Source organism: Aphelocoma coerulescens, chromosome 21 (assembly GCF_041296385.1).
Source record: "Aphelocoma coerulescens isolate FSJ_1873_10779 chromosome 21, UR_Acoe_1.0, whole genome shotgun sequence".
Classification (NCBI taxonomy): domain Eukaryota; kingdom Metazoa; phylum Chordata; class Aves; order Passeriformes; family Corvidae; genus Aphelocoma; species Aphelocoma coerulescens.
This window is the reverse complement of record NC_091034.1, coordinates 323,420-350,102: the sequence shown is the minus strand read 5'-3', so window position 1 is coordinate 350,102 and position 26,683 is coordinate 323,420. Positions and strand designations below refer to the sequence as shown.

At 58.9% G+C, this 26,683-nt stretch overlaps 3 protein-coding genes across 11 annotated transcripts; 1 reads left to right on the top strand and 2 right to left on the bottom strand.

The window, feature by feature from the left end:
• Positions 1–256: 256 nt before the first annotated feature.
• On the bottom strand, positions 257–1,494 carry SVBP (small vasohibin binding protein). The gene is made up of 3 exons (XM_069035021.1): positions 1,443–1,494; positions 524–639; positions 257–444 (listed from the first exon to the last, which is right to left on the bottom strand). The coding sequence occupies exons 2-3, from the start codon at positions 635–637 to the stop codon at positions 358–360; spliced, it is 201 nt and encodes a 66-aa protein (XP_068891122.1). The 5' UTR covers positions 638–639; positions 1,443–1,494; the 3' UTR covers positions 257–357.
• A 1,136-nt stretch (positions 1,495–2,630) lies between these two features.
• Positions 2,631–9,515, bottom strand: LOC138121324 (E3 ubiquitin-protein ligase TRIM62). The gene is made up of 6 exons (XM_069034729.1): positions 9,339–9,515; positions 7,259–7,675; positions 6,131–6,226; positions 4,862–5,118; positions 4,678–4,793; positions 2,631–3,351 (listed from the first exon to the last, which is right to left on the bottom strand). Exons 2-6 carry the CDS (start codon positions 7,664–7,666, stop codon positions 2,801–2,803), a joined length of 1,428 nt encoding a protein of 475 aa, XP_068890830.1. The 5' UTR covers positions 7,667–7,675; positions 9,339–9,515; the 3' UTR covers positions 2,631–2,800.
• Positions 9,516–11,916: 2,401 nt separating this feature from the next.
• On the top strand, positions 11,917–26,267 carry ZNF362 (zinc finger protein 362). 9 transcript variants are annotated; one of them, XM_069034957.1, is made up of 10 exons: positions 11,917–12,123; positions 17,290–17,316; positions 17,427–17,511; positions 22,507–22,570; positions 22,704–22,950; positions 23,057–23,378; positions 23,510–23,700; positions 24,561–24,639; positions 24,714–24,872; positions 24,947–25,050. In XM_069034957.1, exons 1-10 carry the CDS (start codon positions 12,084–12,086, stop codon positions 24,957–24,959), a joined length of 1,227 nt encoding a protein of 408 aa, XP_068891058.1. In that variant the 5' UTR covers positions 11,917–12,083; the 3' UTR covers positions 24,960–25,050. The 9 variants fall into 9 exon arrangements, with proteins under 9 accessions (XP_068891058.1, XP_068891053.1, XP_068891055.1 ...); XM_069034952.1 differs by having other exon boundaries at positions 11,918–12,123; positions 23,476–23,700; positions 24,947–26,267; XM_069034953.1 differs by lacking the exon at positions 11,917–12,123 and adding an exon at positions 15,586–15,618 and having other exon boundaries at positions 23,476–23,700; positions 24,947–26,267.
• Positions 26,268–26,683: the final 416 nt, after the last annotated feature.

The following is a 26,683-nucleotide window of genomic DNA, read 5'->3' as shown; positions in this document are numbered from 1 at the left end:
CCTGGTGCTGGAGAAACACTCAGGATCTCCAGGGAGGCTCCAGCAGCAGGAGCAGCTGCGAGATGTGGCTCCTGCTGTGTCCCCCCGGGACAAATCCCAGCTCCGGGAGGGCAGGACCCTTCCCCGCAGCAGGGAGTGTCGGGACGGGGCCGTGGCTGGAGCTGGCACCCGGCACCGCAGCTGCTCTGGCCCCGGCCCTGCCCCGGCCTCCCCCACGCCGTTCTCACCCGGAGCAAGCAGGAGCCGCGAGACAGAGAACCAGCACAGATTTTATTGATATAAAAAGAGCGATTTGATAATAAATACCGGGGGATTAGAAAAGAAGGGGGGGGGGGGGGGAGGGCGGGGGCCGGGCTGTCATTCCCCGGATCCCTGCATCTGCTTGCAGAAGGAGTCGAACTGCTGCTGCTCCAGCTCCGTCATCACCCGGTTCAGGGCGTAGATCTGGGATTGGGAAAGGGCAGATGGCAACGGGGGCTCGGCCAGGGCTGGGCCGTGTCCCTCCCCATTCCCGCATTCCCACCTCCGCCCGCTGCCGCTGCTTCAGCTCCTGCTGTGCCGACCTCTGCTTGGCCTTCTCCAGGCGAGCCGCCGGCTCCCGCGGCTTCGGCCGCTCCTTGCGCGCCCCCGCGTCCATGGCTGCGGCACGGGGGGAGTCAACCCGGGGCCCCCGGCCCACCCACGCAGCCCCCCCGGACAACCGAGGGTCACACGGGGTGCCCCAACAGCATCCTGACCCTCACAGGGGACTCCCCCCACATCCATCCTGGGCCCCACAGGTGACCCCCAAACGCATTCTGAGCCTTACAGGTGACCCCTAAACGCATCCTAAGCCCTACAGAAGACCCCGCCCCCCAATCCCAGCCTGAGCCTCAGAGGAGACGCCCCCCCCGCCAAACCCATCCTGACTCCCAAATCCATCCCCAGCCTCTCAGGTGCCGCCACAGCCCCACAGACAGGGAGCCCCACAGGGCCCCCAAGGCTTCCTCCCGTCACCCCCCATTCCCCAGCCCCCTCAGCGGCCCCATCTCCCCACCCCCTATCGGTCCCAGAGCACCCCAACCCCACAGACACTCCTGTCCTAAAGCCCCCCCACCTCTTCTCCATCCTCACAGCCCCCCCTGCGCCCCACTGCCCATAGAGACCACCGTCCCAAGCCCCCCAGGCCCCTCAAAGCCCTCTCCATCTCCCCAGCCCCTCATAAACCCCCCCAAACCCCACCACCCTCAGCGCCCCACAAGGCGCCCCTCATGCCCCACAGCCTCCCCCACACCCACAGGCACCCCACTCCCACAGCTCCCAGCGCTCAGTGCCTCACAAGATCCTCCCCAGGCCCACAGTGGCGCCTCAGCCCCCTCCAATGCCCCGGTGCCCCCTCACTCTCCCAGCCAAGCCCCTCAGCTCCCCCGGCCCCCGCTGCCCCCCCCCGCGCTCCCCGGTACCGGCGGGGCTGTGCCCGGAGCAAGATGGCGGCGAACCGCTTCCGCCACTCGGCGCTCGATTACCCGCCCTGGGCGCACGCGCGGAGCCCACGGGCAGGCTGCTACAGCGCCGCCTGGCGGGCGGGCGGGCGGGGGCCGGTGCCGCTCCCGGTGTCCCCCGGTGTCCCCCGGTGCCGCTCCCGGTGTCCCCCGGTGCCCCCCCGGTGCCGCTCCCGGTGTCCCCCGGTGTCCCCCGGTGCCGCTCCCGGTGTCCCCCCGGTGCCGCCCTTGTCTCTCAGTGCCCAGCGCTGCTGCGTCCCCCCCGATACATCAGCCCCCACACAGCCCGCCCTGATATAACACCCCCCCACCTATCCCTCCTCTAAGTAGCGCACCCCTATATATCACCACATACAGCTCACCCCTATGTATCTCCCCCGTTGTACCATACTCCTGACACAGCCCGGGCCCTAAACATCACCCCATACATCATTCTACTGTACAGCCCACCCCTGTGTACCACTGCCCCACATAGCTCACCCACTAGACATCTCCCTCCATATGCCACACCCCCTACACAGCCCCCCTCTACCGCTCACAGCCCCACGCAGACCAGCCCCTACATAGCATATCCTATACAGTGCAGCCCCTACACATTACAACCCCCATACACCATATCCCTGTACAGCCCACCCCAACACATCACACCCCCTGTACATCACACCCCCTGCACACAGCACCCCCCCTGCATCACCTCCTGTTTACAGCCCACTCCCCATATACCAGACCCTCTGTACAGCCCACCCTACACAGCCCAGCTCCTCCTGTACATTCCCATACACAGAGTGTCCCCTGCATGGACATACAGAGCCCTGTCCCTGCTTGGGACACCGTGGCACAGCCTGGCCCGGCACAGCACACACTGGCATGGCACACCAGGGCACGGTGCTGTACGTGTGGCACACGTGCCGCAGTACGTGTCCCGTGGCATGGTGACCGCTGGCATGGTGTGACACCCACGGTAGCCCCTGGCACGGTGAGAGACCTCTGCCATGGTACAGCCCACCACGGCACAGTGCCACAGACCAGGGCACAACGGCCCCAGCACAGTGTGGCAGCCCTAGCACGGTGACAGACCCCTGCTGTGGCACCCCACGGTGCCACCAGCCCATCTCAGCACCCCCACCCTGGGGCTCTTCACCACCCGGCCCCTTCTCTCCAAATCCTTTATTGCCGTATCCCAGCCCCCCGCACTGGGATTCCCTGGAAGCACAGGACCGAGAGAAGCGGGCGGAATGCCAGATCCTGCCCAGCACCGAGACCAGTTCCTGGAGTGGGAAAACACCCGTCAGGGTGGGGGGACACCCCAAAAACCCCCGTTAGATGCGGACAGTGTTGATCCGCAGCGGCTGGACGTTCTTCCCGTTGGCATGGCTCTGCCCAGGACTAAAATACGAGCACAGCTTCCCGGGAAACCTCTCCCGGAAGGTGTAGAGCCAGGACATGTCATCGGCGTTGTAGAAGATGAGGAGCCCCTTGTCATAGTCCAGGAAGACGCCCACCTTCTCCAGCTTGCCCTTGACGTTGAGCCGCGTCCAGGGCTCGGTGCAGGCGCTGTACTGGTTCCCGTCGTGCATCACGATGCAGTAGAACCCGCGGCTCGGCTGGATCTGGATGCTGCCCTTGCGGGTCACAGCCTCGTGGGCCAGGCCGATCATCCACTGGGTTTTTTCGGACACCACCACCTCCCAGTAGTGCACGCCAGCGCCGAAGGCCTCGGCGCCCAGCACCGACACCTCCACGTCGAAGCGCCGGGGCGAGTCCTGCAGTGGCTGCGGGTGCAGGTTGCCGTAGGCCACGATGGTGCAGTCGTCTGACAGGATGAGGCGGTGGTGGGCAGTGCCAGGGTCCAGCGTCAGCGCTGCTGGCACTGGGACACAGCAGGGATAGGGGGAACGAGGGTTATTGCAGCCCCGGAGCCAGCGCAGGTGCTCTGTCCCACCAGGGTGACAACCAACGTGGGGGGAAAGTCAGCGGGGTGGCCCTGTCCCCATCCCTCACTGGGGTGTCCTGTCCTCATCCTCGTCCCTTGTCAGTGATGGCCCTGTCCTTGTCCTCATCAGGGTGTCCCTGTCCCTCATCAGTGACGTCCCCATCCCTTGGCACTGCATCCCCTTCCCTCACTGGTGTGTCCCTGTCCCTCACTGGTGATGTTCCCATCCCCTTCTCTCACCAGTGTCCTCATCCTCACTCCTTGCCAGTGATGTCCCTACCGTTGTTCTCATCAGTGGGTCCCCGTCCCTCCCTGGTGATGGTCCCATCCCCTTCCCTCCCCGCCGCTCATCACTGATGTCACTGTCCCCTGGCAGCGGCAACCCCTTCCCTCAACAGTCCCTCAATCCCATCCCTCTCCGGTGTGTTCATCCTCATCCCTTGCCAGTGATGTTCCAGACCCTTGGCAGTAATGTCCCCATCCCTGGCCAGTGACATCCCCTTCTCTCACAGTTGTTGTCCCCATGCCCATCCCTCACCGGTGTGTCCTCTGTCCTCACTCCTCACTGGTAATGTCCCTAGTCCCACCCCTCACCAGTGTGTCTCTGTCCTTCAATGGTGATGTCCCCAATCCCATTCCTTGTCAGTGATGTCCCTATCCTTCACCAGGGTGTCCTTGTCACTCACTGGTGATACCCTCATTCTTCACTAGTGTATCCCAAACCCTCACCAATATGTTCCCATCCCTCAACGATGATGTCCTTGTCCCCATCCCTCACCAGTGTGCCCCCTTCCCTTGCTGGTGCTGTCCCCATCCCTCACCAGTGCCACCCTATCCCTCACTGGTGATGTCACCATCCCCTGCCCATGACAAAATTCCTGCTCTTATATCCCTCACTGGTGTGTCCATGCCCCTTAACAGGGATGTCCCCATCCCTTACTGGTGTGTCCTTAACCCTCACCAGTGATGCCCCCATCCCTGTCCCTTGCCAGGGTGTCCCCATCCCTCACTGGTGTGTTCCCATCCCCATCCCTTGCCTGTGATGTCCCTACCCCTCATCAGTGATGTCCCTGTCCCTCAACAGAGATGGCCACGTCCCTGTCCCTTACTGGTGATGTCCCTATCCCTCATTGGTGATGTCCCTGTCCCCATTTCTTGCTGGTGATGCCTCCAACCCTGTCCCTCACCAGTGTGCCCCCATCCCTCACTGGTGCGTCCCTGTCCCTGATGACCTCCCCACCGCCCCCGTCCCCGTGTCCTCACCGGGATGGATGTCCTGGAAGAGGGATTTCCAGATGGTGTACTGCAGTGGGCCCATGTACTTGGAGGTGGGGAAGTCCTCGTAAGTCAGGTTGGTCTCATGGATCTTCCCCTTCAGCCTGCGGAGAACGCACAGTGCCGAGGTGGGGGTGACACCAGGGACCCCGCCATCCCCGCTGCCACCCACCTCTCGGACAGGGACGCCACGCCGGCCAGGAAGACGTGTTTGTCCGCCTCGGCCAGGCGCTCCTTCAGGATCTGGGTGCCCTCCTGGACCTTGCGGAGCTGCTGGCTGTAGCGCTGGATCTTGTGCTCGATGTCGCTGAGCGTCCGCGCCGTGTCGGCCTCCAGCTCCTCCAGCATCGCCTTCTGCCGCTCCCGCAGCAGCCGGTGCAGCCGCTCGAACGCCTCCCCGATCGTCGCCCGCAGGCTCTTGGCTGAGGACTTGGGGTGCAACGGGGGGGTTAGGAGCACCCAAAGCTCTGCTGGTCGCTCTGTGAGTTCCTTAATCCCCAAATAAATATCTAAAAGGGCATCAGATCAGGGAATTCTGGGGGCTACAAGGGTGGATTTGATCTTGCATCCTTAAAAAAATGGACTAAAAGGATCCTAGAAGAACCACCCAAAGAGCCTTCTGAAGAACCCTAAGAGAACCACCCCAAAAAAACCTTAAAGAACCCTAAAGAAACCTGTCAAAGAACCTTTCAAAGAACCCTAAAAGAACCCCCCCAAGAGCCCTAAAATAATCCTAAAAGAACCTCCTGAAGAACCTAAAATAACCTCCCAAAGACCCTTCCAAAGGACCCTAAGGAATCCCCCCAAGAAACCTAAAAGAACCCTGAAAGAACCTTCCAAAGAACCCTAAAAGAATCTCCAAAAGAACCCTGAAAAAACCTCTCAAAGAACTTTAAAGAGCTCTTAAAGAACCTTTAAAGAGACTCTCTAAAAGCCCTAAACCTCCCCCTAAAAACCTCTAATAAACTCTAAAACCCCTCAAATGACACCTTTAAAACCCCCTAAAAAAACCCCCAAGAAAAAAACCTAAACTAAGAAAAACTCCTAAAATAACCCCTAAAAACCTCTAGACCCTAAAACACCCAGTCGCTGGTGGGGATGGGGAGAAAATTGAACCTTGCTGGATACTGAACCCCTAAGTGAGGAGATAATTAATTAAATTAATTTAAAAAGTAAATCAAAGCAGCACTGCAGGAAATTACAGAGGGGTGAGCAGCCCCATGGAGGGATTTGGGGGTACCACAGAAGTAAAAAACGGGGCAAATCCATGAAATTGTGGAATTTGGAGTGTTTGGAAGTTCCAAAACCAGGCTGGTAAGGGTCAGAGTTGGGGTCATCAGGGTGGCAATGGGGATGACCCCAATTCTGCTTTGGGGGGGCTGTGAAGGGCTGGGGAAAAACGGGGGGTCCCCAGGGGTGACAGTGGTGTCCCCACATGTACCTTGGTCTCGGCCAGCTGCTTCTTGAGGAGCTGCAGGGCTTCCGTGTGGCCACGCTCACTCTCCTGCAGCCCCTGGAGCTGCTCCTTCAGCTCCCGCTGGGGACAGGGAGGGAAAATCCATAAACAGGGGATTTGGGGAAAAAAGGGATGCTGCAAGGAGCTTTCCCGCCCAAACCAACCATGGGGTTATGGGGCTGTGGGATGGCCAGGCCGGGAATGGTCCCTGTGGAATGAGGGTCCTGCCTGGGGCAGGCGGTAGCAGGGCCTGGATTAGAAGGTCCTGCTTGGGGGACAGCTCAGCAGAGCCATGGGGTGGTTTGAGGGTTCCCAAGAACTCCCAGGGGGGATGGAGAAGGGGGATCCCAGGGGGGCAGCAGCAGAAGTGTGGATGGATGGATGGATGGATGGATGGATGGATGGATGGATGGATGGATGGGTGGATGGATGGATGGACGGACGGAGGGGTGGACGGAGGGGTGGACAGGAGGAGGGCATGGGGCTGACCCCAATGCAGACAAAAGGGTTGTGGGGACAGACAGACAGGAGGAAGGCATGGAGCTGACCCCAATGGGGACAGGAGGGGTGAGCGACAGACAGACAGGAGGGAGCCGTGGGACTGACTCCAACAGGGAAAAGGAGTGCAGGGAAACACAGGGTGCAGGGACAAGAGGAAGTCACAGGACTAACCCCTGTGGGGACAGGAGGGGTGCAGAGACAGACAGATTGATGGGGAAAGGCATGGGACTGACCCCACAGGGAAAAGAAGAGGTGCAGGGACACAGGGACAGACAGGAAAACGGCAGAGGGATGACCCCCACAGGGACAGGAGGGCTGTAGGGACAGACAGACCAGAGGAAGCCATGGGACTGACCCCTTTGAACCTCCATGGGGACAGGAGGGGTGCAGGGACAGACAGAATGACAGGATGCAGGCACAGGGCTGACCCTGAGAGGGAAAAGAAGGGGTGCAGGGACAGACAGATGGGAGGAAGCCACAGGACTGACCCCCACGGGCTCAGGACGGGTGCAGGGACAAAAGGGATGGGCACTACCACAGAAGCAAGAGGGACCAGCTGGACACAGCAGCCCCAGGGAGCCACTCGGGGTAGGGAATCCCATGGGGACCCACCTGCAGCTCCTCGAAGGCGTCATCCACGTTGGTGACCTGGTGCTGCTCGTGCACGGCCGGCTCATCACAGAAGAAGCAGACAACGGCACGGTCGGTGAGGCAGAAGAGCTTCACCTTCTCGTGGTCCTTGCAGGGGAAGGGGCTGCGCTGGGCGCCCAGGATGGCATCCAGGGGGAAGGCGCTGTAGCGCTCCACGATGTTGGCCAGCTTCAGGCTGGGGGCCAGCGTGGGCTCGGGGAAGGTGCGGCGGCACTCGGGGCAGTCGCGGGTGCCCTGCGGCTCCTGGCGCACCCAGTGCTCGGTGATGCAGCGGCGGCAGAAGTAGTGCTCGCAGCCCAGCCCCACCGGGTCCTGGTAGATGCTCAGGCAGATGGAGCACAGCAGCTCGTCCTTGAGGCTGCACGCCATGGCTGGGGGCTGCGGAGAGGGGCACGGGGTCAGGGAGGGCTGGGGAGAGGGGCATGGGGTGAGGAGGAGAGGGTGAATGGGGGATTGCAGGGAGGGGGACGGTGGGAGGACAGGGTGAGTGGGGGGCGTGGGGTGATGGGGAGAGTGTGAATAGGGGGCTTTGGGTGGCGGGGAGAGGATGAACGGGGAGATTAAAGGGGAAAAGGCTAAAAGGGGAGCTTGGGGTAGGGAGGTTGTGGAAGGAGAGGGTGACTGGAGGGCTTGGGGAGGTGGAGAGAGGAAATGACGGGGCTTGAGTGGGGAGAGGGTAAAGGGGGAGCTTGGGGTGAGGGGGGACATTGTGAGGGGAGAGGATGAATGAGGGGACTTCAGAGGGGAGCGGGTGAATGGGGGGGTTGAGGTGGAAGGGTAAAAAGGGGGCTTAGGATGGGGGGAGGTTGAAGGTAAAGAGGGTGAGTAGAGGCCTTGGGATGAGGGTGAGAGGGTGAATGGGAGCTTGGGAGGGTGAGTGGAGGGCTGGGGGTGGGGGTAGGTTGGGGGGGAAGTTGTGGGGGGAGAGGGTGAATGAGGGTTTGGGGCGGGGGGAATTAAGGGTGAGAGGGTGAGTGGGGGCTTGGAGCAGGGGGTTGAGGGGGTGAATGGGGGATTGATGGGGAGGGGGTGAATGGGGGTGCTCGGGGTGGGGAAGAGTGGGGGGAGTAGGGCTGAGGATGATAATGAGGGGATGGGGGTCAGGTGGGAATGGGGATTGAGGGGATTGTAATGGGGGGCAAGGTGGGGGTTGGGATGCAATGGAGGGGCTGCAGTGGAGGGAAGTGGGAGTGTCAGGAGGCAATGGGGGGCTGGGGGATTTACAAAGAGGGGGAATAGGGGGGTCAGGATGCAATTAGGGGTGCTGGGAGGGTCACACTGGGCGGAATAGCAGGATCAAGCCACAACAGGGGAATGGGGGGTTGCAATGGGGGACTAAACTGCAATACGGCTGCAGTGCAGGGGGAAAACTGGGGGTCAGGATACAATGTGGGGGCTGGAGGGGTTGCATTAGGAGGATCAGGATGCAATGGGGTGGTCAGAATTCAATAGGGGGGAATGGGAGCATCAGGATGTAGTGGGACGGATTTGGGATAAAGGTGATCAGAGCAACACTGGGAGGGGACACAATAGGGTTGCAATAGGTTCGAGGCTGGGGGTGAATCAGATACAGGGGATACAGAGTGGTCTGACAGGGGGAACTGGGAGTACCAGTGATATTGGGGCGGTGGGGCTGAGGCTGCATCAGGGGGCCTGGCTGAGGCTGAATGGTGGGAGGCAGGGATGGGGCTGAATTAGGGGCACAAGGGTGGGTGGGGCTGAGGCTGGATTTGGGGTCCGGGGCTGAGGCTGGATATGGGGAGTCGGGACTGAGGCTGGATTTGAGGGGGTGGGGTTCAGGCTGGATTTGGGGGCCGTGGGTGAGGCTAGACTTGGAGGGGTCGGGGCTGAGGCCAGATTCGGGGGGATCGGGGCTGAGGCCAGATTCGGGGGGATCGGGGCTGGGGCTGCCGGCGGCTGTACCGGAGCCCCGGGTTTGAGCCCGCCCCCCCGCTCCCGGCAGGACCCGGGTTCGAGACCGGCCCCCGCCAACCCCCGTCCGATGCCGCCCCGCGTCTCCCTCAGCCGCCGGTGCCCTCACCCAGCCGGTGCCCGGTGCCGTTCTGGTGCCGTGCCCCGTTCCCAGTGCCGGTGGGGTTCGCGCTGCCGGTCCCGGTGGGGTTCGCGCTCCCGCCGCCACCTCAAGAGCGGCCCCGCCGCGACGGGCCGGGGTGGGCGAGCAGGAGGGGGCGCGGCCGCGCGGCACTTCCTGCCCGCCCCCCCCCGCGCCCACAGTGGGCCCGCCCCCACCCCATTGTCCCCCGCGCGGCGCGGCCTCACCGGCGCGTACCATCGCCCGCGCGCGGCGGGGGGGCGCTTAAAGGGGCCACGGCCTCGCCAGCCTTGTCCCGTCCGTCTGTCCGGACAGCCGGGCACTGACCCTTCCCCATCCTGACCTCAGGCCCTTTTTCTGTCCCTGTCTGTCCCTCCGTCCATTCCTTTCTCCTCCATCCAGCCATCTCACTGTCCAGCCCTTTGTCCATCCATTTGTCCATCTATCTTTCTGTCCCTCTGTCCTCCCATGTCTCTATCTGTCTGTCTGTCCTCTGTCCATCCATCCTTCCACCCATCTCTCGGTCCCCTGTCCAACCTTCTCCCCTTCTAGACCTTAATCTCTCTAGCCATCCATTTGTCTGTCCTGTCTCTCTGTCCATCCCTCTGTCCCTCCATCCATCCCTCCACATCTCCTTGTTACCCTGTCCACCCATCTCCCCATCCAGTCCTTAATACCTTCATCTGTCCATTTGTCCATCCCCCTGCACTCTCATCTCTCCATCCATCCATCCATCCATCCATCCATCCATCCATCCATCCATCCATCCATCCATCCATCCATCCATCCATCCCTTGCTCTCTCATCCCATACATTTCCCTTGTCCAGCCCTTAATCCCTCTGTCTCTCCATTTGTTTACCCATCCTCTCTATCCTTCCTCCCCCTGTACTCCCACCCCTCCATCCTTCTCTTCATCCTGGTTTTCTGCACCCACCAGTGACCAGAGCCACATGACCCCACAGGTGACACTGACAAACCCATTGTTGAGAAAACCACTTTCCCCCCAAAACTACTGATTTAGCCAAAAATCACAGAGAGGAGTTTTGGTTGCCAGGCACTTCCTGTGTCATCATGATGCCTGTCATCATGATCCACAGTCAGGACCAGCTGGGACCAGTGGCAGCACTGTCTGCCTCCTAACGAGGTGTCCACCCCCTGGGGTCCCCAGGGATCCTTTGCTCCCGCCTTGAGGGACCAGAGAGACAGAGGAGGAACCCCTGGGGTGGGGGTAAGGGGAGCTGGAGGATGGAGGGGGCAGTGGGGAAGAGGACACAGTTGCTGAGGGAAAGTCGAGCTGCATGTTTGGGAAGAGGCATGACTGTCTGGCCAGGAGCCAACAGGAACAAGCTCCTTTGCTTTCACCGCTGGATCACCCCACTCCCACTGCTGGCACCCCCTTTCCTCCCCCCAAACTCAGGTACACCCCATCTCCCAGCTATCCCCATCTCCTTCCAGGGAATAACCACCCGCTCTGTTCCTCTTCCTGCTAGGCCCCAAAAGCTTGGAAACAGCTAAAAAAAATAATGAACCCACATGGATTTGTTTTTTTTCCTGCTTGCTTTCCTGCTTTAGGAATTCAGGTCATGTCTCCCCTCTGGGACCCTCTGGGGACTGAGGAACGGCTGGAATGATATCAAATAACCATGGAAAGAACGAAAAATCCTTTTTTCACCCCAGATCCAGATTCAGGGCTAGGGGATCCCATCCCATGTAGTTAATGGGTTATTTAATTGTATCCTAAGCATTTGGCTGAAATTTCCAGGAATTTGGGGCAATGGAGAGCATCATCCCACTGGAGCCCGTGGCGCTCAGCCAGCATTGCCAACACTCATCCCGGCAGATCATTGGGCAACGAAGGGAAACCACAGGGTGGTTTGGGCAAACAGGGAAATTAATCCCAGTTAATTAGCAAATTGGCTTTGTTACCTCCTGGTAAACCCTGCGTGAGCCGGGGGGGGGCTCCACCATGCCTTGATTCCTGATCTTTTCATGGGATACACAGCCCTTCCCTGCTGCGGTTCCAGCAGGCTGGAGGATGCCACGATGTGGCGAGAGTGTGGGTGATCCGGCAAAGCCGGCGGGCAGGGAAAACCTGTCTCCTGCCCACGTGTGCTGCGTGTGCCGGGAATGCTGGCGGGGAGGGAGGGAGGGAGGCCCCGAGGAGCCGCAGTGCTGGAATGTTCCCTCTTGCCGCTGGCGGGATGGGCACGCCGGGACGTGCCCGCTCGGCTCTTGGCATGTGTGTTTCCATCCTGGCATGGCTCTTCCCCCTCGCTGGAATGCCGGGAGCATCCCGCCTGCTCCTGGAGCACGCCATCCCGCTGGGGTTAATCCCAACTTTGTTTATGGACCCCCTTCCTAAGGAGGATCCCACACTCCTCCATAGAGGAGGCAGGAAGCTGCCCCACACCGTGTCTCATCTCCGCATTGCTTTGCAAACAGTAACTAATTAATCCTAATTAACTTGTTACCTAATTAGAGCCCAAGGGCTCTCCCCTTTGCAGGGAGAGGGGAAATTCTGGCACCTCAGGGGATTTTTTTTCCAGCATTTACTAAGCACCCCAAAACCTCCATGTTTGCTTCACACCAGCATCAGACAGTGCCCTTTGTACTCCCCACTGCTGCCAATCCAAGGAGAAAAACCTACTTTTTGGGGCTGCTAATGCCAAGAAGCCTGGAATAAGGATTTTCACTCATCTGGATAGCTGGCACTGGGAATACTGGCATCCCCAATGCCTGGTGTGCCCACCCATCCCAGGGGAGCCCACTCTGGTAGGTGCTTTCAACCATTTTTTTTATGGAAAACAAGGGATATTTGGGGAAGGAAAGAAGTGGGTGGGTGGGACGAAGGCGTTTCCCAAAGAATTCCCTTCCAAGTGTGCCATGATCCAGGACAGAGGCTTTGGAACACTGGAAAAGTTCGTGGGGATCCCAGTGTCACCACTCAGGGACCACATTTCTCACTGGAAAATCCCAGTTTGCCATCCATAAAAATCTCCTTTTCTCTGCCGAGTCAACTGGAGGTCCTGGATGGATCTGGCTTCCTGGTGCTGCTGGAATGGGAAGGATCTGCTGCTCTGCACAGGTCTAACAGCCCTGTGGCTTTGCTGAAACCCTGTGGTGGTGATTCCGGCATGATTTCCCTCCAGTCCTGCCTTCCGTTCCTTTTAATCGCGGTTGGATCTATCCCGGGAGCAAAACCAGCCTTGGAATCATATTTTTTCAGCAGGCAAGCGCTAATTTCCTTCATTTTCCAGCCTGGGATGGAGCTGGGCATGGGTTTTGTTGTTTTTTTTTTTTTTTCCCCTGCATACCAACCACCTTCCCAGGAAAGGGGCCCCTTTCCCACACCCAAGATTAATCCACCCAAAGTAGGGTCAGAAAAAAGCCCAGAGTGTCACTTATCCCAGCTAGTCCCAACAAGGAAAATCCCAGGAGATGTTCACCAATGCTTGGTGGATCCCACAAGCTCAGCAGTGACCCACACCATCTCCTCCCAATGCAGATTTGGGATTGGTTAACTCCACTCCCCCCGCAAAAAAAATCAGAAAATGCCTAAATTGGTGCCAAGGGTTAAAACCACTGGTTTCTTAATCACAGGGGAAAAAAATCCCACAGCAGAAGTGAAAGCCCCGATGGAAATTAACCCAGCCAGGGGGAACTCGGACATCAGAACAACTCGGAAAGCTCCAGGGGGATCCAGGCTCTCCGGGTGTTCCATTTTGGGGTGACGCTGATGCTGGGTGGCAACTTCTGGGTGTCAACATCCAAAAATCAGATAAAAAGGGAGTTTTGGAGCTGCTGGCTCAGGTTCTTGGTTGCGTCATGGATAATTAATGGATCTGGGGACCTTCCAGGATGGGCAAGTGCTGGGTGATGGGGGATCCCAGATGGAGGGCTGACGGAGCAGTGGGAATGTGGGGAGGGCCAGGGACAGGCCCAGAGGTCCCACAGGGGATGATGCCTCTGTCCCAGCTCCATTGCCGTGGCCAGGACCTGTTCCAGGGGCTTCCGACGCCCCGGGTAGCTGCAGAGTGATGTCCACTCTGTGGTGGAGACCTCTTGGGTGCCCATCCCATCCCATCCCATCCCATCCCATCCCATCCCATCCCATCCCATCCCATCCCATCCCATCCCATCCCATCCCATCCCATATCCCTTCCCATTTTCCCACCTCTCTTGGAGGTGCCATTTCCTTTCAGGATATCCCTCTCCTCTCCATCCTCCTTTGCCAGAACATTTTGGGAAAACATGAAGAAGATCCCTAATTTTGTGGGTTTTTTAAAAAGCAATTTTTAAAGTGGAAACTCGGAAGCTCCACAGGTCATTCCCCTGAACCTAGGAAAAGGAGGAGGGGAATGGGTGGGATTTGCCCCCGCTTTTCATTCCCCTGTGGGTGGTGTCTGTGGATTTGGGGGGCTGCAAGAGACCCACAGAGGAGCTGGGGGGACTCCGAGATCGGGGGGAGACCCTAAGAGGGGCTGGAGACCCCCTGGGAAGGGGGGGGGAATCCTCAGGGGGGTGAGGAGGTACAGGGAGGACTGGGGGTGTCCCTGAGGGGGCTGTGGATTCTCACAAAGGGGCTGGGGGTGTCAGAGGCAGAGAGAGGGGCTGAGGGGAACTGGGGGGCTGAGGAGATTTGGGGGGGCTAAGGGAGTTCAGTGGGGTTAAGGAGAACTGGGGGGGCTGAGAAAAACCAAGGGGGCTGAAGAGAATCAGGAGTTCTAAGGAGCTTTGTGTGGCTTGAGGGGAAATGGAGGGGTGACAGCTTGGGGGGCTGAGAGGAATTGGGAGCATGAGGGGCTTTTGGGGGGGCTGAGGGGAATTGGGTGGAAGAGTTTTAGGGGAGGGGAGGAGACCTGGAGGGGGCTGCGCGAACTGGGGGTCTGTGGAGATTTTGGGGGGTCTGAGCAGATTTTGAGGAGTCTTAAGAGATTTGTGGGGCCTGAGGAGATTTTGGGGTGGTCTGAGGAGATTTGGGGAGGTGGGGACATTGAGGAGTCCTGGAGGTGCTGAGGGAACTGGGGGATGAGGAGATTTAGGGGGGTTGGAGGAGGCTGAGGAGAATGGACGGAACTGAAGGGATCTGGAGGATCGGAGGAGATTTGGGGGGATCTGAGTGGAACTGAGGTCTGGGGGATCTGGGGGCTTGAAGATCTTTGGGCGGGCTAAGAGGAACTGGGGGGCTGCGGAGATTTGGAGGCACTAAGGAGATTTTGGGGGGTTCTGAGAAGATTTGAGGAGGTGAGGACACTGAGAAGTCCTGGAGGCAGTGAGGGAACTAGGGGGTTGAGGTTTGAGGAATCTGAGACTTGGAAGGGTCAGAGAACTGAAGGGATCCAGGGCTTTGAGAACTTTGTGTGGGCTGAGGGGAAATGGGTCTCTGTGGAGATTTTGGGGGTACTGAGGTGAACTAAGTGGGCTGAGATTTGAGTGGGCTGAGGAGATTTGAGGGTACTGTGGAAATTTGTGCGGGCTGGTGATACTGAGGGAGCGGGGCAGGCTGAGAACCGATGGGATCTGCGGGGTGAGGAGACCTGTGGCAGCTGAGGGAACCAGAGGGGCTGAGGCGATTTGGGGGCCTGAGGGAACCAGGGAGCCTTGTCAGGGCTGAAGGGGTTTGGGGTGATGAAGAGGTTTGGGGGGGGGAGTAAGGAGGTTTGGGGAGCCCTGCCGGGGCCGAGGGGACCGGCGAGCTGAGGAGGTTTTGGAGGCTGAGGCAACCGGGGAGCCCTGATGGGGCTGAGGAGGTTTGGGGGGCTGTGGACACTGAGGAGCCCTCCCGAGCCTGAGGGAACCAGGGGCTGGGGAGGTTTGGGAGGCTGGGAACACTGAGGAAGCTTGGGGGACCAAGGGGGCTTGAGAGGCTGCGGACAGTGGGGAGCCCTCCCGGGGCTGAGGGAACCGGGGGCTGCGGAGGTTTGGGGAGCCCTGACGGGGCTGCGGGAAACGGGCAGCTGAGGGGGCTGGGGGGCCTGAAGGGGTCTGGGGAGCCAAGAAGGCTTGCGGGGCTGCGGACAGCGGGGAGTCCTCCGGGAGCTGCGGAGCTTTGGGGCGCTCTCCTGGGGCTGCGGCGGTTTCGGGGGCTGCGGGCCCCGGGGAGCCCCTTCGGGCCGGGGTGCCCCAGCCCAGCCCGTCCCTGGGCGGGCGGTGGCGGCGGCGGGGCCGGGCGGGCCGGGGGCGGGGGCGGCGGCGGGGGGGCGGCGCGGGGCTCCATCTTCCTCCGTGCGGCGGAGCCGGCGGGACGGCGGGGCACCATGGCTGTCGGTATAGGAAGTGTCTTTTTTTTTTTACCTTCCCCCCCTCGCTTTATTTTTTTTTTTTATATCCCTCATCCCTCCCTTTCCACCCCCCCCTTCCCCTCTCCAAAACACCTCAAAACCCCCCGAAACCCCCCTCACCCCGGGGGCGAGCGGGGAAGGGGGGGCCTTCAGACACTCCCCCCCCCACCCCCGCGCTGCTTTTTATTCATTTTTCATCTAAATCAATTTAAAAAAAAATTTTCCCTCCTTTTTTCCCCCTCACCCCCCCCTTCCCCCTCCCCTCAGCCCTGCAGAACATGGCGTCCCCGTCCTAGCGTTTTAAAAATAAGCCGGGGCTGCCATTTTTGTTTGCCTTTTGTCTGCGAATTTTAATAAAAACGTCTGAGAATGTGGGAGAGGCGGCGGATGGAGGGGGGTGGGGGGAGCACCCAGCCGGGCCACCCCCCCTTCCCCAAACCCCCCCCTTCCATCCCCATCCCCCGGCCTTTTTGTCTGGCAAACCTCCCCCCCCCCGCAAATCCCCTCCCAGGTTGAGGATTTCAACTTCACTTAACCAACTTCGCCTTTTTCCACCTCTTTTTTTCATTATTATCATCATTATTCCATCACCCCCCCCCCTCCAAGCAGGAAGAAGAAGGAAAAGAGGGAGAAAAAAGGGGGGAAAGGGGGGGGGACATCGAGGAAAATACCCATTTACCAGGATTTTCCCTTTTTCTCTCCCTCTGGATGGTCTAATGGAAAAGTTAATTGCAGCCGAACGTACCTATTTTTGTGGATGTTGCATGTTTGGGGGGGGGGTTTGCTTTTTTTTATGCATTCATGGCTTTTTTCTGACTTTTTTTGCTTACAGGGGGTGGCAGAAGCAGCGCAGGGGCTGAATATTATCATTACCATCATCATAATCACCATTATTATAATTTTCACCATTTTAATTCCTTTTCTCCTTCCTCTTCTCCTCCTTATCCTCGCTGTTTTCTGCATTAACTGGTTTTGTCTAGAAAAGTGGTCTCGCTGGCTGGAAGGTCTAATGGAGGGGGGAGATATTTTTTTCATGGCGTTTTTGGCAGGAATGCGGCAGCTTTAGTGAGGGACCCAAATTTCCGTGGCCGTGTCCCAGAGGTCTGTCTATCCCTCTCCAACATATATTTAGCCATATACTATTTATACATCCATAATCTCCCAGCCACGTCGGGGGGCCTGGGGGGGGAGCTTAGAGCCGGTGTGGCCACAGCGATGGATTTGAACCCAGGAATGATGAATTTTGATGATTTTGATTTCTTTTTCTTCCTTCAAGGTTGGAGGATGCTCCTTGTTGGGTTATTTTTTCCCCCCAAGCCTGCGGTCCTTCGGATAGCAGCCGGGTTTTTTAACCCAGGGAGGATGGAGCGGGTGAAAGCGGCTTTGAGCCTGAGGCCTTTGAGATTATAAAGTGATATTTTAGCAGAGAGGTAAAAAAGTTTTTTAAGTCCCTCACGGCGTGCGATTTGCCGAGAGGCGGAGGGTCCAGGGCGAGGGGATGGATTTCACCCCCAGTTTTCCAGCCAGCTCCCCATCCCTCAGCTTTCCCAACAGCTTGGGGGTGAGCGGGGCTATAAAAAAAACCCACTTTTTTTTTTTTTATTTTTTTTCCTTTTTTTTTTTTTTTTTTTTGTTGTTGTTTTCTCTCTATTTTCAGGCAAAACCCCACGTTCCCACGGGTCGGGTAGGTCGGAGCCGCTTCGCTTTTGTTCCTCCGCTGTGGGATCTCGCGCGCCGGGGGCTGGCGGGGGGTTCGGGGTGTGTGAAGTTGTCCTCCTCCTTGTCCCCCCGTAGAAAAACGCCCCACGTGCAGCACCCGGTCTCAGCTAGAGCTGGAGATGGACGCGGATAAGGGGAAGCAACGCCAGTACTCGCAGAGGTGGGCATGATGGCTGGATCGAGGGGATCACCGGGAAAAAAAAAAAAAAAAATCCCTGCTTTTATACATTTGCATCTTAAAATAGCGTCTAGCTTAACGATGTGCATGCATGTAATTGTGTGTGTGCTGATAAAAATAATGTATGTATACACACCAGAACCCAGGTATTATGTACGGATACAGATATTTATATATAAGCGGGGGCATGGTGTTTTTTTGGGGTATTTGGGGGGTGTGAGGGACTCCCTACCTGCCCCCTCCGCAGGGAGGGGACCCCGCTCCCGGCATATGTGTGACCCCTTGATATTTCCCTTTTAAGAAATGTGCCTTAATATGCATAAAATAATAATGTTCACCCTCAACCCCCCCACCTTCTGCTTGTTCCCTTAAAAATGTGGATTTTCGGTCATTGGGCGCGATGTCATGACAAGTGCATGTTGGATCCGGTGCGCTCGCTCCCTCCTCAGGGCGATCCCCTGCCCGTGCCTCGGTTTCCCTGCGTGCTGTCACCCATGGGTGACCCCCCCTGTGCTGCTGGGGGTGGACATTTGCCCCCAGGCTGGTTTGTGGTGCTGCCTTTGCCTTGCAGGGTGCCTGGCTGGTCTCTCTTGGGGGATGGGTGTGTTTGGGGTCTGGGGGAGCAGGACCCCCCCAGGCTGGGGAGTGGCATGTTTTGTGGGGCACGTGTGCCCTGCGTCTGGTGCGTCACCCCGTGGGCTCTGGGTCCCCCTGTGGGCTGTCCCCGTGTCTCCTCTTCTGGGTCACAGGACCCAAACTGTGGATTTGGGGTCATGCTGCCTTGGCCCCCATCTTCTGGGAGCATGGCCACCCTGGTCCCCCCTTCACCCCTGAGTTGGGGACCCTGCGGGGATCTCCAGCGTGGCTTTGTGTCCCCTCCCGCTTGCCACTGGTGCTTGGCTCCTCACCCTGCCCCGCGCACCCCTTTTCCTGCACAGGCACCCTCCGTCCAGGCTGGGGGCTCATTTTGGGTTGATTTTGCTGGAAATGCAGAAGGAGAAGCCCCAGCCCAGGGCCCTTCGGGGGGCGGAAGCCGGGGGTTTAATTGGTTCCATCTTGGGTGAATTCTTGTGGCGTGCGGGCCACCCCCTCCCCGAGCCACAGGGGGCTCGCCTGGCGTTCCTGCTTCCCAGCCATGCCTGCTTTCTGCCCCTCTGCCTTGGGGTGAATCCTGCCCGGATGAGGACAGTCTGGGCAGGGAGGGATGTGCGTTCCCCCAGGACGGTGCTGGATGCCGATTCCCACCCTGGTGGCTTTGGGACGCAGGTTTTGTGGATGGGCACTTGCTATCCCTCCAAAACTCCTCCTGCTCCAGGTGAACCCCAGGGAAACCTGTTCTTAAGAGGGAACGGGGGCCGTTGCCTTGTGTCTTGGGGGGGAAACAGAGGCATGGTGCAAGGCAGAGCTGGGTTCCCTGGCCCAGGGACATGCCCAGGCCAGCATCACCATCCCTGGTCTGGCCTGTGTCGGGAAGGACGTGCTGGGATTTGGGTGGGGGAAGGCGCAGGGGACATCCATCCCTGTGCTTGGTTCTCGCCCACCGCGCCGTCTCTGGCCGCCGCCGGCTTTCCTGCACTCGCCGCTTGGCACGGGGGGTGGGAGCTCTGCCCTGATGCTCTTGCTGGGATACTTGGGGACGCCAAACTCGGTGTCTCGCTTGGTTGAGGACACGTTTAGCCACCAAGTGCTGCTCTGGTTACCCCAAATCCCTCCCCTCGCCTCCCAGACCCCCCACTTTCTGGCTGTACCAGGTCGGTGGTTGCTCACCGGTCCCTGGGAGCTGCCCCTTTTCTCTCGGCGGTGCCGTGAAAAGAAATCTCTTGTTTCTTTTTATTTCAGCGAAGGCGAGACAGAGAGGGCTGCCAAGGTAGAGGCGTTCCCTAGAGAACTGTAGCTTGACTTAGCGGCAGTTGGGTAGGAAGTTGGAAGGCTCTAGTGAGCTCGTGCCCACCCGTGCCATCATCTACCTCCCATCAATCTGGAGCCTCAGCGACACGTCTCCCCAGGCAGCTGCGCCCACCTGGCTCCAGAGGCCACCCTGTGAGTACCAACCACCGCCGACCCCTTGGCCCCGGCACCGCCGCCCCCTCGCTGCCGCCGCCCCCGCTCTCCCCTCGCCACCCCCAGCCCTGGCTTGCCGGCTTCTCCTGCTCTTTCCTCCCTGTGGGTGTGGAGGCGAGGAGGCTTTTGGTCTCTTTTTAGGGTGCTGCTGCTTCCCCCTGTGGCCTGGTTGAGCGGTGATGCTGGGTACTGCGCTGTTCTGGGGAATTTGGGGTTCAGCCCATGATTTTGGGGCTCTGTGCATCTTCCTGCTTGCTCTTCCCACATCCCTCTCCTCTGGCTGGGCTGCTTGGGTCTCCACCATGCTTGGGCACCCACCTTGTCCCTGGGGATAACCTTCGGCACCCCTCGGCACCCAAATCTGGTGCCTGCAGAGGATGTCAGGGGCTCTTCCTGCCATGGTTTGGACCACAGGACCCCACGCCACTGGAGATGCTACCCAAGGAGAGTTTCCCGTGCCCAGACAAAAACTGGGGGGGCACAGAGAGCCCTACCAACCCCCTGTGCCCTGCAGAGCCGGGGGGAGACGCGCCGCAGCATTCCCTACCCTTCATAATTTCCATTTTAATGGATTTTCTTTTTTTTCCACCTTTGCTGCATGTCAGCTTCCATTTTTCATAGTTAGTTGAGAATAGAGAAAAAGGGAGTTTTTATATATATATATTTTTTTTTTTTTTTTCCATCTGCTTTCTTCCCTCTCCCACTCCGTTCCCCAGCCCCGGAGAAGGGGACGCCGCTCCCGACGAAACACCGCACCATTCGTAACATTAAATCGGGACAGGAACAGGGATTTTTAGAATTATTTTGGCAACGCCGACCATTTCTTCCCTCTTGTTCATCCAGCTCCGAGTGTGGCGGTTTTACAAATAATTTCTCATTTCTTTAGTAAGCCCTCCTCGGGTGGGGGTGGGGAAACACGTGATATTTATGCTTTTCTCCCCAAAATACCCTTTGTGCCTTTCCAGCCCCCTCCAGCTTTGCAGGAAGGATCCTGGGACTGGTGTAGGGGTTGGTGCCGTGTTCTGGTGATGGTTCAGGGGCCACGCTGGTGGTTTTGATCCGTCTGGGTGCTGCTGCCGGCTCCATTGGAGCCCAGTGCTCTATCGGGACAGGGAGAGGGATGGACAGATGGACGGATGGAAAGGACAGAGGTCACGGGGCACCTGCTGAGATGGGGGAGCAGCTCCAAAAAACCCTTTTCTAATCATAGCTCCGGTTTCCTGTTTTCCCACGGCTGCTCCGGGGTGGGGGATCGTGGCCGGGGTGCTTGATCATGCCGAGGGGACTCAGAGCCCTCCTGCCTGAGCTCCTGCTCCCTGCCTGCCTCCATCACAGGGGGCTCCCTGCTGCCAGCTCTGCTTTTGTCCCTGGTTCCTGGTGTCCAGCCCCTCGTGTTGGCACCGGCGTCCCTCATCCCGTGCCCATCAGCCCAAGGGATCTTGTATATATGTGTATATATATACACACACACACACACGTAGCCAGTGGGTAAATGCACGCCGTGGGCGGCCTGTGGGTACATATATAATTACACAGAATAGCTGGCAGTGGCTGCGTCTGTGCATGGGAAGGTGCATTTAACATCCCCAGTGAATTCCTGTTCTGTGGCACGCAGAGGGACTTTGCCCTCTGCCCATGCCCTTGGGGTCCGGCCCTGCTCTCACTTCAAAACCCTAAAATTCGGTGCTTGAGCAGCCGGGAGGTGACCTGGAGTGGTTCAAGACTGGGAAGGGGAATTCCCGAAGCCGATGTCTGGGTGGTGTCCTGGACAGGCTGTGGCACTGAGGTCTGCCATGGGAAATTGTTCCCATTCCTTGATACCCTGGAACACGCCTCGTCCTGTGCCAGGCTGCTCTGTAGCGCAGGGGGCAGGTGGTTCCTTCCTCCCCAGAATGGGGATGGTCCATCCCACAGCTTCTTCAGGCTGGGGTAGCTGTTGGGATGCTACATTCTGGTGGGACCAGGATCGCCTTTCTCTGGGTGCTGCCCACCTGCCACTGGGGAGCTCAGGGTGTGTTTGAAACCTGGGGCAGTGAGTGGGAGGAGGAGGAGGAAGAGAAGGCTCATCGCCCCCAAATCCTGCCACCCCCAAAGCTTTTGGGGATGCAGTTTGCTGGAGGCATCGCTCTAGTTTCTCCTGGAATCCTGGCCATGGCCTGGTTTATTTTGGAGCCAGAACTCCTGGGGGCCCCCTCCCACACATCCTATCAGGGTCTCATGGATGCTTACCCTCATGCCCCCCGTAATGGGATTTGCCAGGATGGTGATGCCTGGTCATGCTGGGCCGTTCTGCTGGGATCATCTTCTTGCTGCCCCCTTCCAGCTGTTTCCCATTACCTGAAGATGGATTTAGAATTAATTTCCCCAATGCCTTTAAGCGTCCCCATAAATCTCCCAGCCCTGCTGATTCCAGGTGTCCCTGCTGAGCTGCTCCTGGGTGTCACAGGCGCTTCACTTGGCTTTGGGAGGTGTATTTTGGGGGGGATTCAGCTGGGATTAGGGTTGGGTTCGATGTGCTGCTGTGCTTGCCCTCTCCCATGGCAGCGTCCCATCCACCTCTAATCCCTCCTGGATGGGAGAAATAATTCCAGAGCTTGGGAGATTTGGGGGTTTTCCCCAAATTTCAGCTTCCTCCTTTTCCAGATTGTGTCCTAGCACACTCACCAGTGTTTTGTGGTCTTGGAGGCAGGCAGGTGCTTGGTGTCCCCCTAATCCTACAGGAGTTTTCATCTGGGAAGATGCTTGGGGGATTCCCCAGCCCTGCCCCCCCCCCCCCACCTGCTCCCTGCCTTTGCTCACAGTCTGGGTCTTGCTTTTTAGGGGAATGATGGTTGGTTTTGGGGGTTTGAGGTGGAAGGGCAGGGGGGGCCGTGTGGCAGCCAGTGATGCTCCATAACCACCCCCTTCTCTCCCCAGGATGGCGGAGCCTCGCTTCAACAACCCCTACTTCTGGCCGCCCCCCCCCACCATGCCCAGCCAGGTAGGACCCGTGCCCTGGGATTTTGGGAGGAGGGAGGATGAATGGACGTGGAGAGCACCAAGGGGGAGGCTGGGGGTCGCGAGGGTCCTGGTTCCTCTGCCCTCACCCACCTCTCTGCCTTCTCCCCCCTCAGCTGGACAACCTGGTCCTGATCAACAAAATCAAGGAGCAGTTGATGGCGGAGAAGATCCGCCCCCCGCACCTGCCCCCCACCTCGGTGGCCTCCCAGCAGCCCCTCCTGGTGCCCCCGTCGCCCGCCGAGAGCAGCCAGTCCATCATGTCCCTGCCAAAGCTGCAGCAGGTGCCGGGGCTGCACCCCCAGGCCGTGCCCCAGCCCGACGTGGCCCTGCATGCCCGGCCAGCCACCAGCACCGTCACAGGTACCGTGACAGGCCCTGCCACAGGTACCGCTGCTGGTCCCGCCAGTCTGGGGGCACAGGGGGATGTGGGTCCCCTCAGAACTAACACTGTCATGCTGCCCGCTAGGGTTGGGGCTGGCGTCCCGTGCACCGGCCGTCAGCACCTCCGAGTCCAGCCCGGGAACGGGGACCACCACGCCCTCGACCCCCACCTCCACCAGCCAGAGCCGCCTCATCGCCTCCTCGCCCACCCTAATCTCAGGAATCACCAGCCCCCCCCTCCTCGACTCCATCAAGACAATCCAGGGCCACGGCTTGCTGGGAGCGCCCAAGGCTGAGCGGGGCCGCAAAAAGATCAAGGCGGAAAATCCTTCGGGGCCGCCGGTGCTGGTGGTGCCCTACCCCATCCTGGCCTCAGGAGAGACGGCCAAAGAGGGGAAGACATACAGGTAGGCACACCCCCGCCCGCTGTGGGGGCTGGGGCCATGGCGGGGAGCCCCCCCACCCCAGCCCGGTCCCTGCGGGGTTCTCCCCCACACCCTCCAGGTGTAAGGTCTGCCCCTTGACGTTCTTCACCAAGTCGGAGATGCAGATCCACTCCAAGTCACACACAGAGGCCAAGCCCCACAAGTGCCCCCACTGCTCCAAGTCCTTCGCCAACGCCTCCTACCTGGCCCAGCACCTGCGCATCCACCTGGGCGTCAAACCCTACCACTGCTCCTACTGCGAGAAGTCCTTCCGCCAGCTGTCCCACCTCCAGCAGCACACCCGGTGAGGGCCCCGCCGACGGGCTAGGGACGCTTGTTCCCGCTGGCCAGGGAGGGGGCAGGCGGGCACCCCACACCCACCATCTCTCCTGACAGCCTTTATGGCCCTGCTCTGCTTGTTGGTCCTGCTGCCATCTTCGTCCCCTTCATCATCATCCCCCATCATCTCCAGCACCTTCACAGGCTCCACCACACTCATCACTCCCACAATGCTCATCCATTCTCCCCACACTGGATGTCCCCATTGCCTTTATCATCCCCATCACACCATCCATCCCCTCCACACTCATCATTTTCAGCACTTCCATGGGCTCCACCATGCTCATCATCTCCATCACCTTCATCATCCCCACCTTGCCAATCTGACTCCACAGCCTTCATTGTCCCCGCTGTGCTCATCACCTCCACCACCTTTGTAGTCTCCACTACCTCCGTTGTCTCCACCACCTCCGTTGTCTCCACCAGCTTCTTTCTGACCACGTTTACCATCTCCATCACCTTTATTGCCTCCACCATGCTCAGCCCTCCCCACTGTGCTTGTTCCCACCACTTTCTTCATCCCCACCATGCCCCCATGCACCCGCCATCTTCAGTGACCCCACCGTGGTCATCTGTCCACGCAGGTCAGTCCATCTCCTCCACACTCATCATCCCAACCACCTTCACAATCTCCAGCACTTCCATCCTCTCCCAACCCCCATCTCTCAGCCCCATGTCTCCCCCTTCTCCCCTGTCGCCTCCCTGGGGCACTGATGTCGCTGTGTCTGTTGTGACCCTCCACTCCGATGTGACCCCGTGGGTGGGACCAGCACTGTCCCTGCTGGTGGAAGGGAGGTGACAATGACCCAACGTGTGTGTCCCCAGAATCCACACCGGTGACAGACCCTACAAGTGCCCGCACCCCGGCTGCGAGAAGGCCTTCACCCAGCTCTCCAACCTCCAGGTCAGTGTGGGGGATCCCAGGGCGGGGGGCACAGGGCCGCCATAGTCCCCCCCTGACTCCCCGTGTCCCCCCAGTCCCACCAGCGCCAGCACAACAAGGACAAGCCCTACAAGTGCCCCAACTGCTACCGGGCGTACACGGACTCGGCCTCGCTGCAGATCCACCTGTCTGCACACGCCATCAAGCACGCCAAGGCCTATTGCTGCAGCATGTGTGGCCGTGCCTACACCTCGGTGAGCACTGGGGATGCCCCCAAACCTGCCCCCAGCTCCCCCGGCCCCCCGCTCACCCCTCTGTCCCCCCACAGGAGACCTATCTGATGAAGCACATGTCCAAACACACGGTGGTGGAGCACCTGGTCAGCCAGCACTCGCCGCAGCGGACGGAGTCGCCCGGCATTCCCGTACGGATCTCCCTCATCTAAGCGGGGAGGGGGACAGGGCCCCCCCAGCACGAGGAGGAGGAGGAGGAGGTTACCCCCAGCGCCGCGGGCCGTGCCCGGGCCGTGCTCCTGCCTGGCTCCCGCAGGTTTGGTGACATCCAAAGACGGTTTCAGAGCACTTTGAATCTCTGCGGTTTGGTTTCTTTGGGGGGCAGTAGGGGTGGGGGTGTCCCCCCCCACCAGGCCCCACCCCCCCATTTTTGGATACAAATATATATATATATATATTTATTGGCCTAGAACTTGGTGCTGCTAAAAACCAGAAATTCACCCCAAAAACGAACCGTGGATGGAGCAAAACGCAGCTGGGGGAGGGGGGAAATCCCACCACACCCCCCCCCCCCCACAGACTCTGGGCCCAAGCGCCTCCATTTGGGGTTGATTTTTAAATATTTTGGGGGTTTTTTTGTGTTCTTTTGGGGTCGCTTTCAGGGGCGAAGCCGCGGGCAGAGCCGCGTCCCCCTGGGGCCGGACCCCCCATTCCGCAGCCCCAGTTTTGGGGGGTTCGGGGGTCCCCCTGCTTTGCCTTGTGCCTGCGTGTACATACCCCCTGTATAGAGCCGGGGGGGGCACTCCCCCCAAATTCATCTATATTCTGTACTTTTTGGTTCATTTTGGATATTAACTGTGTTATTTTTTATACACTTTTTAAGCCTTAACTCAGCGTTTCTTTGGGGTTTTTTGTTTTTTTTTTTTCAGGGTGTTTTATTTACCTTTTATTAATTTTTAATCCCCCCTGTTATTTTTTACCCCCCCCATTATTTTTACCCCCCCATCCCCTTATTTTTTACCCCCCCATTATTTCCCCCCTCGATGTTGTACGATATCAATATTGTAACCTTTTTTGTCAGCATGTTAATACTGTGTAAATACGCCTCTTATACACTTAGCCCCTCCTTTTTTCTCCCCCTTCCCCCAAATTTTGGGGTTTTTTTATTTTCCTCGCTGCCCAGCCAGGCCAGGCCTCCCTAGGACTAGTTGGTACCTTATTAAAAAAGGGGAAAAAAAGGAAAAAAAAAAAAGAAAAGAGGAGAAAATGGACAAAAAGTTGCCTCCCTCCCTGTTGTCGCCACCCCCCCGTCCTGCATTGTGGTTCCTGGAGAAGCCGGGGGGGCCATGGCCTCAAAGTGTGGAAAAGGAGTGAAACCCCCCCAGCCCAGCCCCTTTCCAAAAAAAGAGAATAAAAGAGAACAAAAAAAGACCAAAATGGGAATGAATGAAACTGGGGGGTTGTGTTTGGGGGGGGAGGGGAAAGATGGGGGGAGGCGACTCCGCTGTGGGGACGTCTGGGGACACAGGCCTGGTCCCTGTGGGGCTGCAGGAGGGGAGGGTGAAGCCGTGGGCCCTCCCCACCAGGGCGGCTGTCCCCAGGATTTCCCCAGGGAGGGGGTGGCAGTGCCTGGTCACCGGTGTCGCAGGGTGAAGGTAGTGGCTCCTGGTCCTGGTGGGGGGACACCAGCTCTGGGGACAGCCCATTGTGGCCACCACTGCTGGGGACATCTCACTGTGGCCTGGTGCACTTCATGGCCATGAACTCTGGTGAGACCTCAGTGTGGCCACCAACCCCGGGGAGAGCCCGCTGTGGCCACCGCCCTGGGGGCC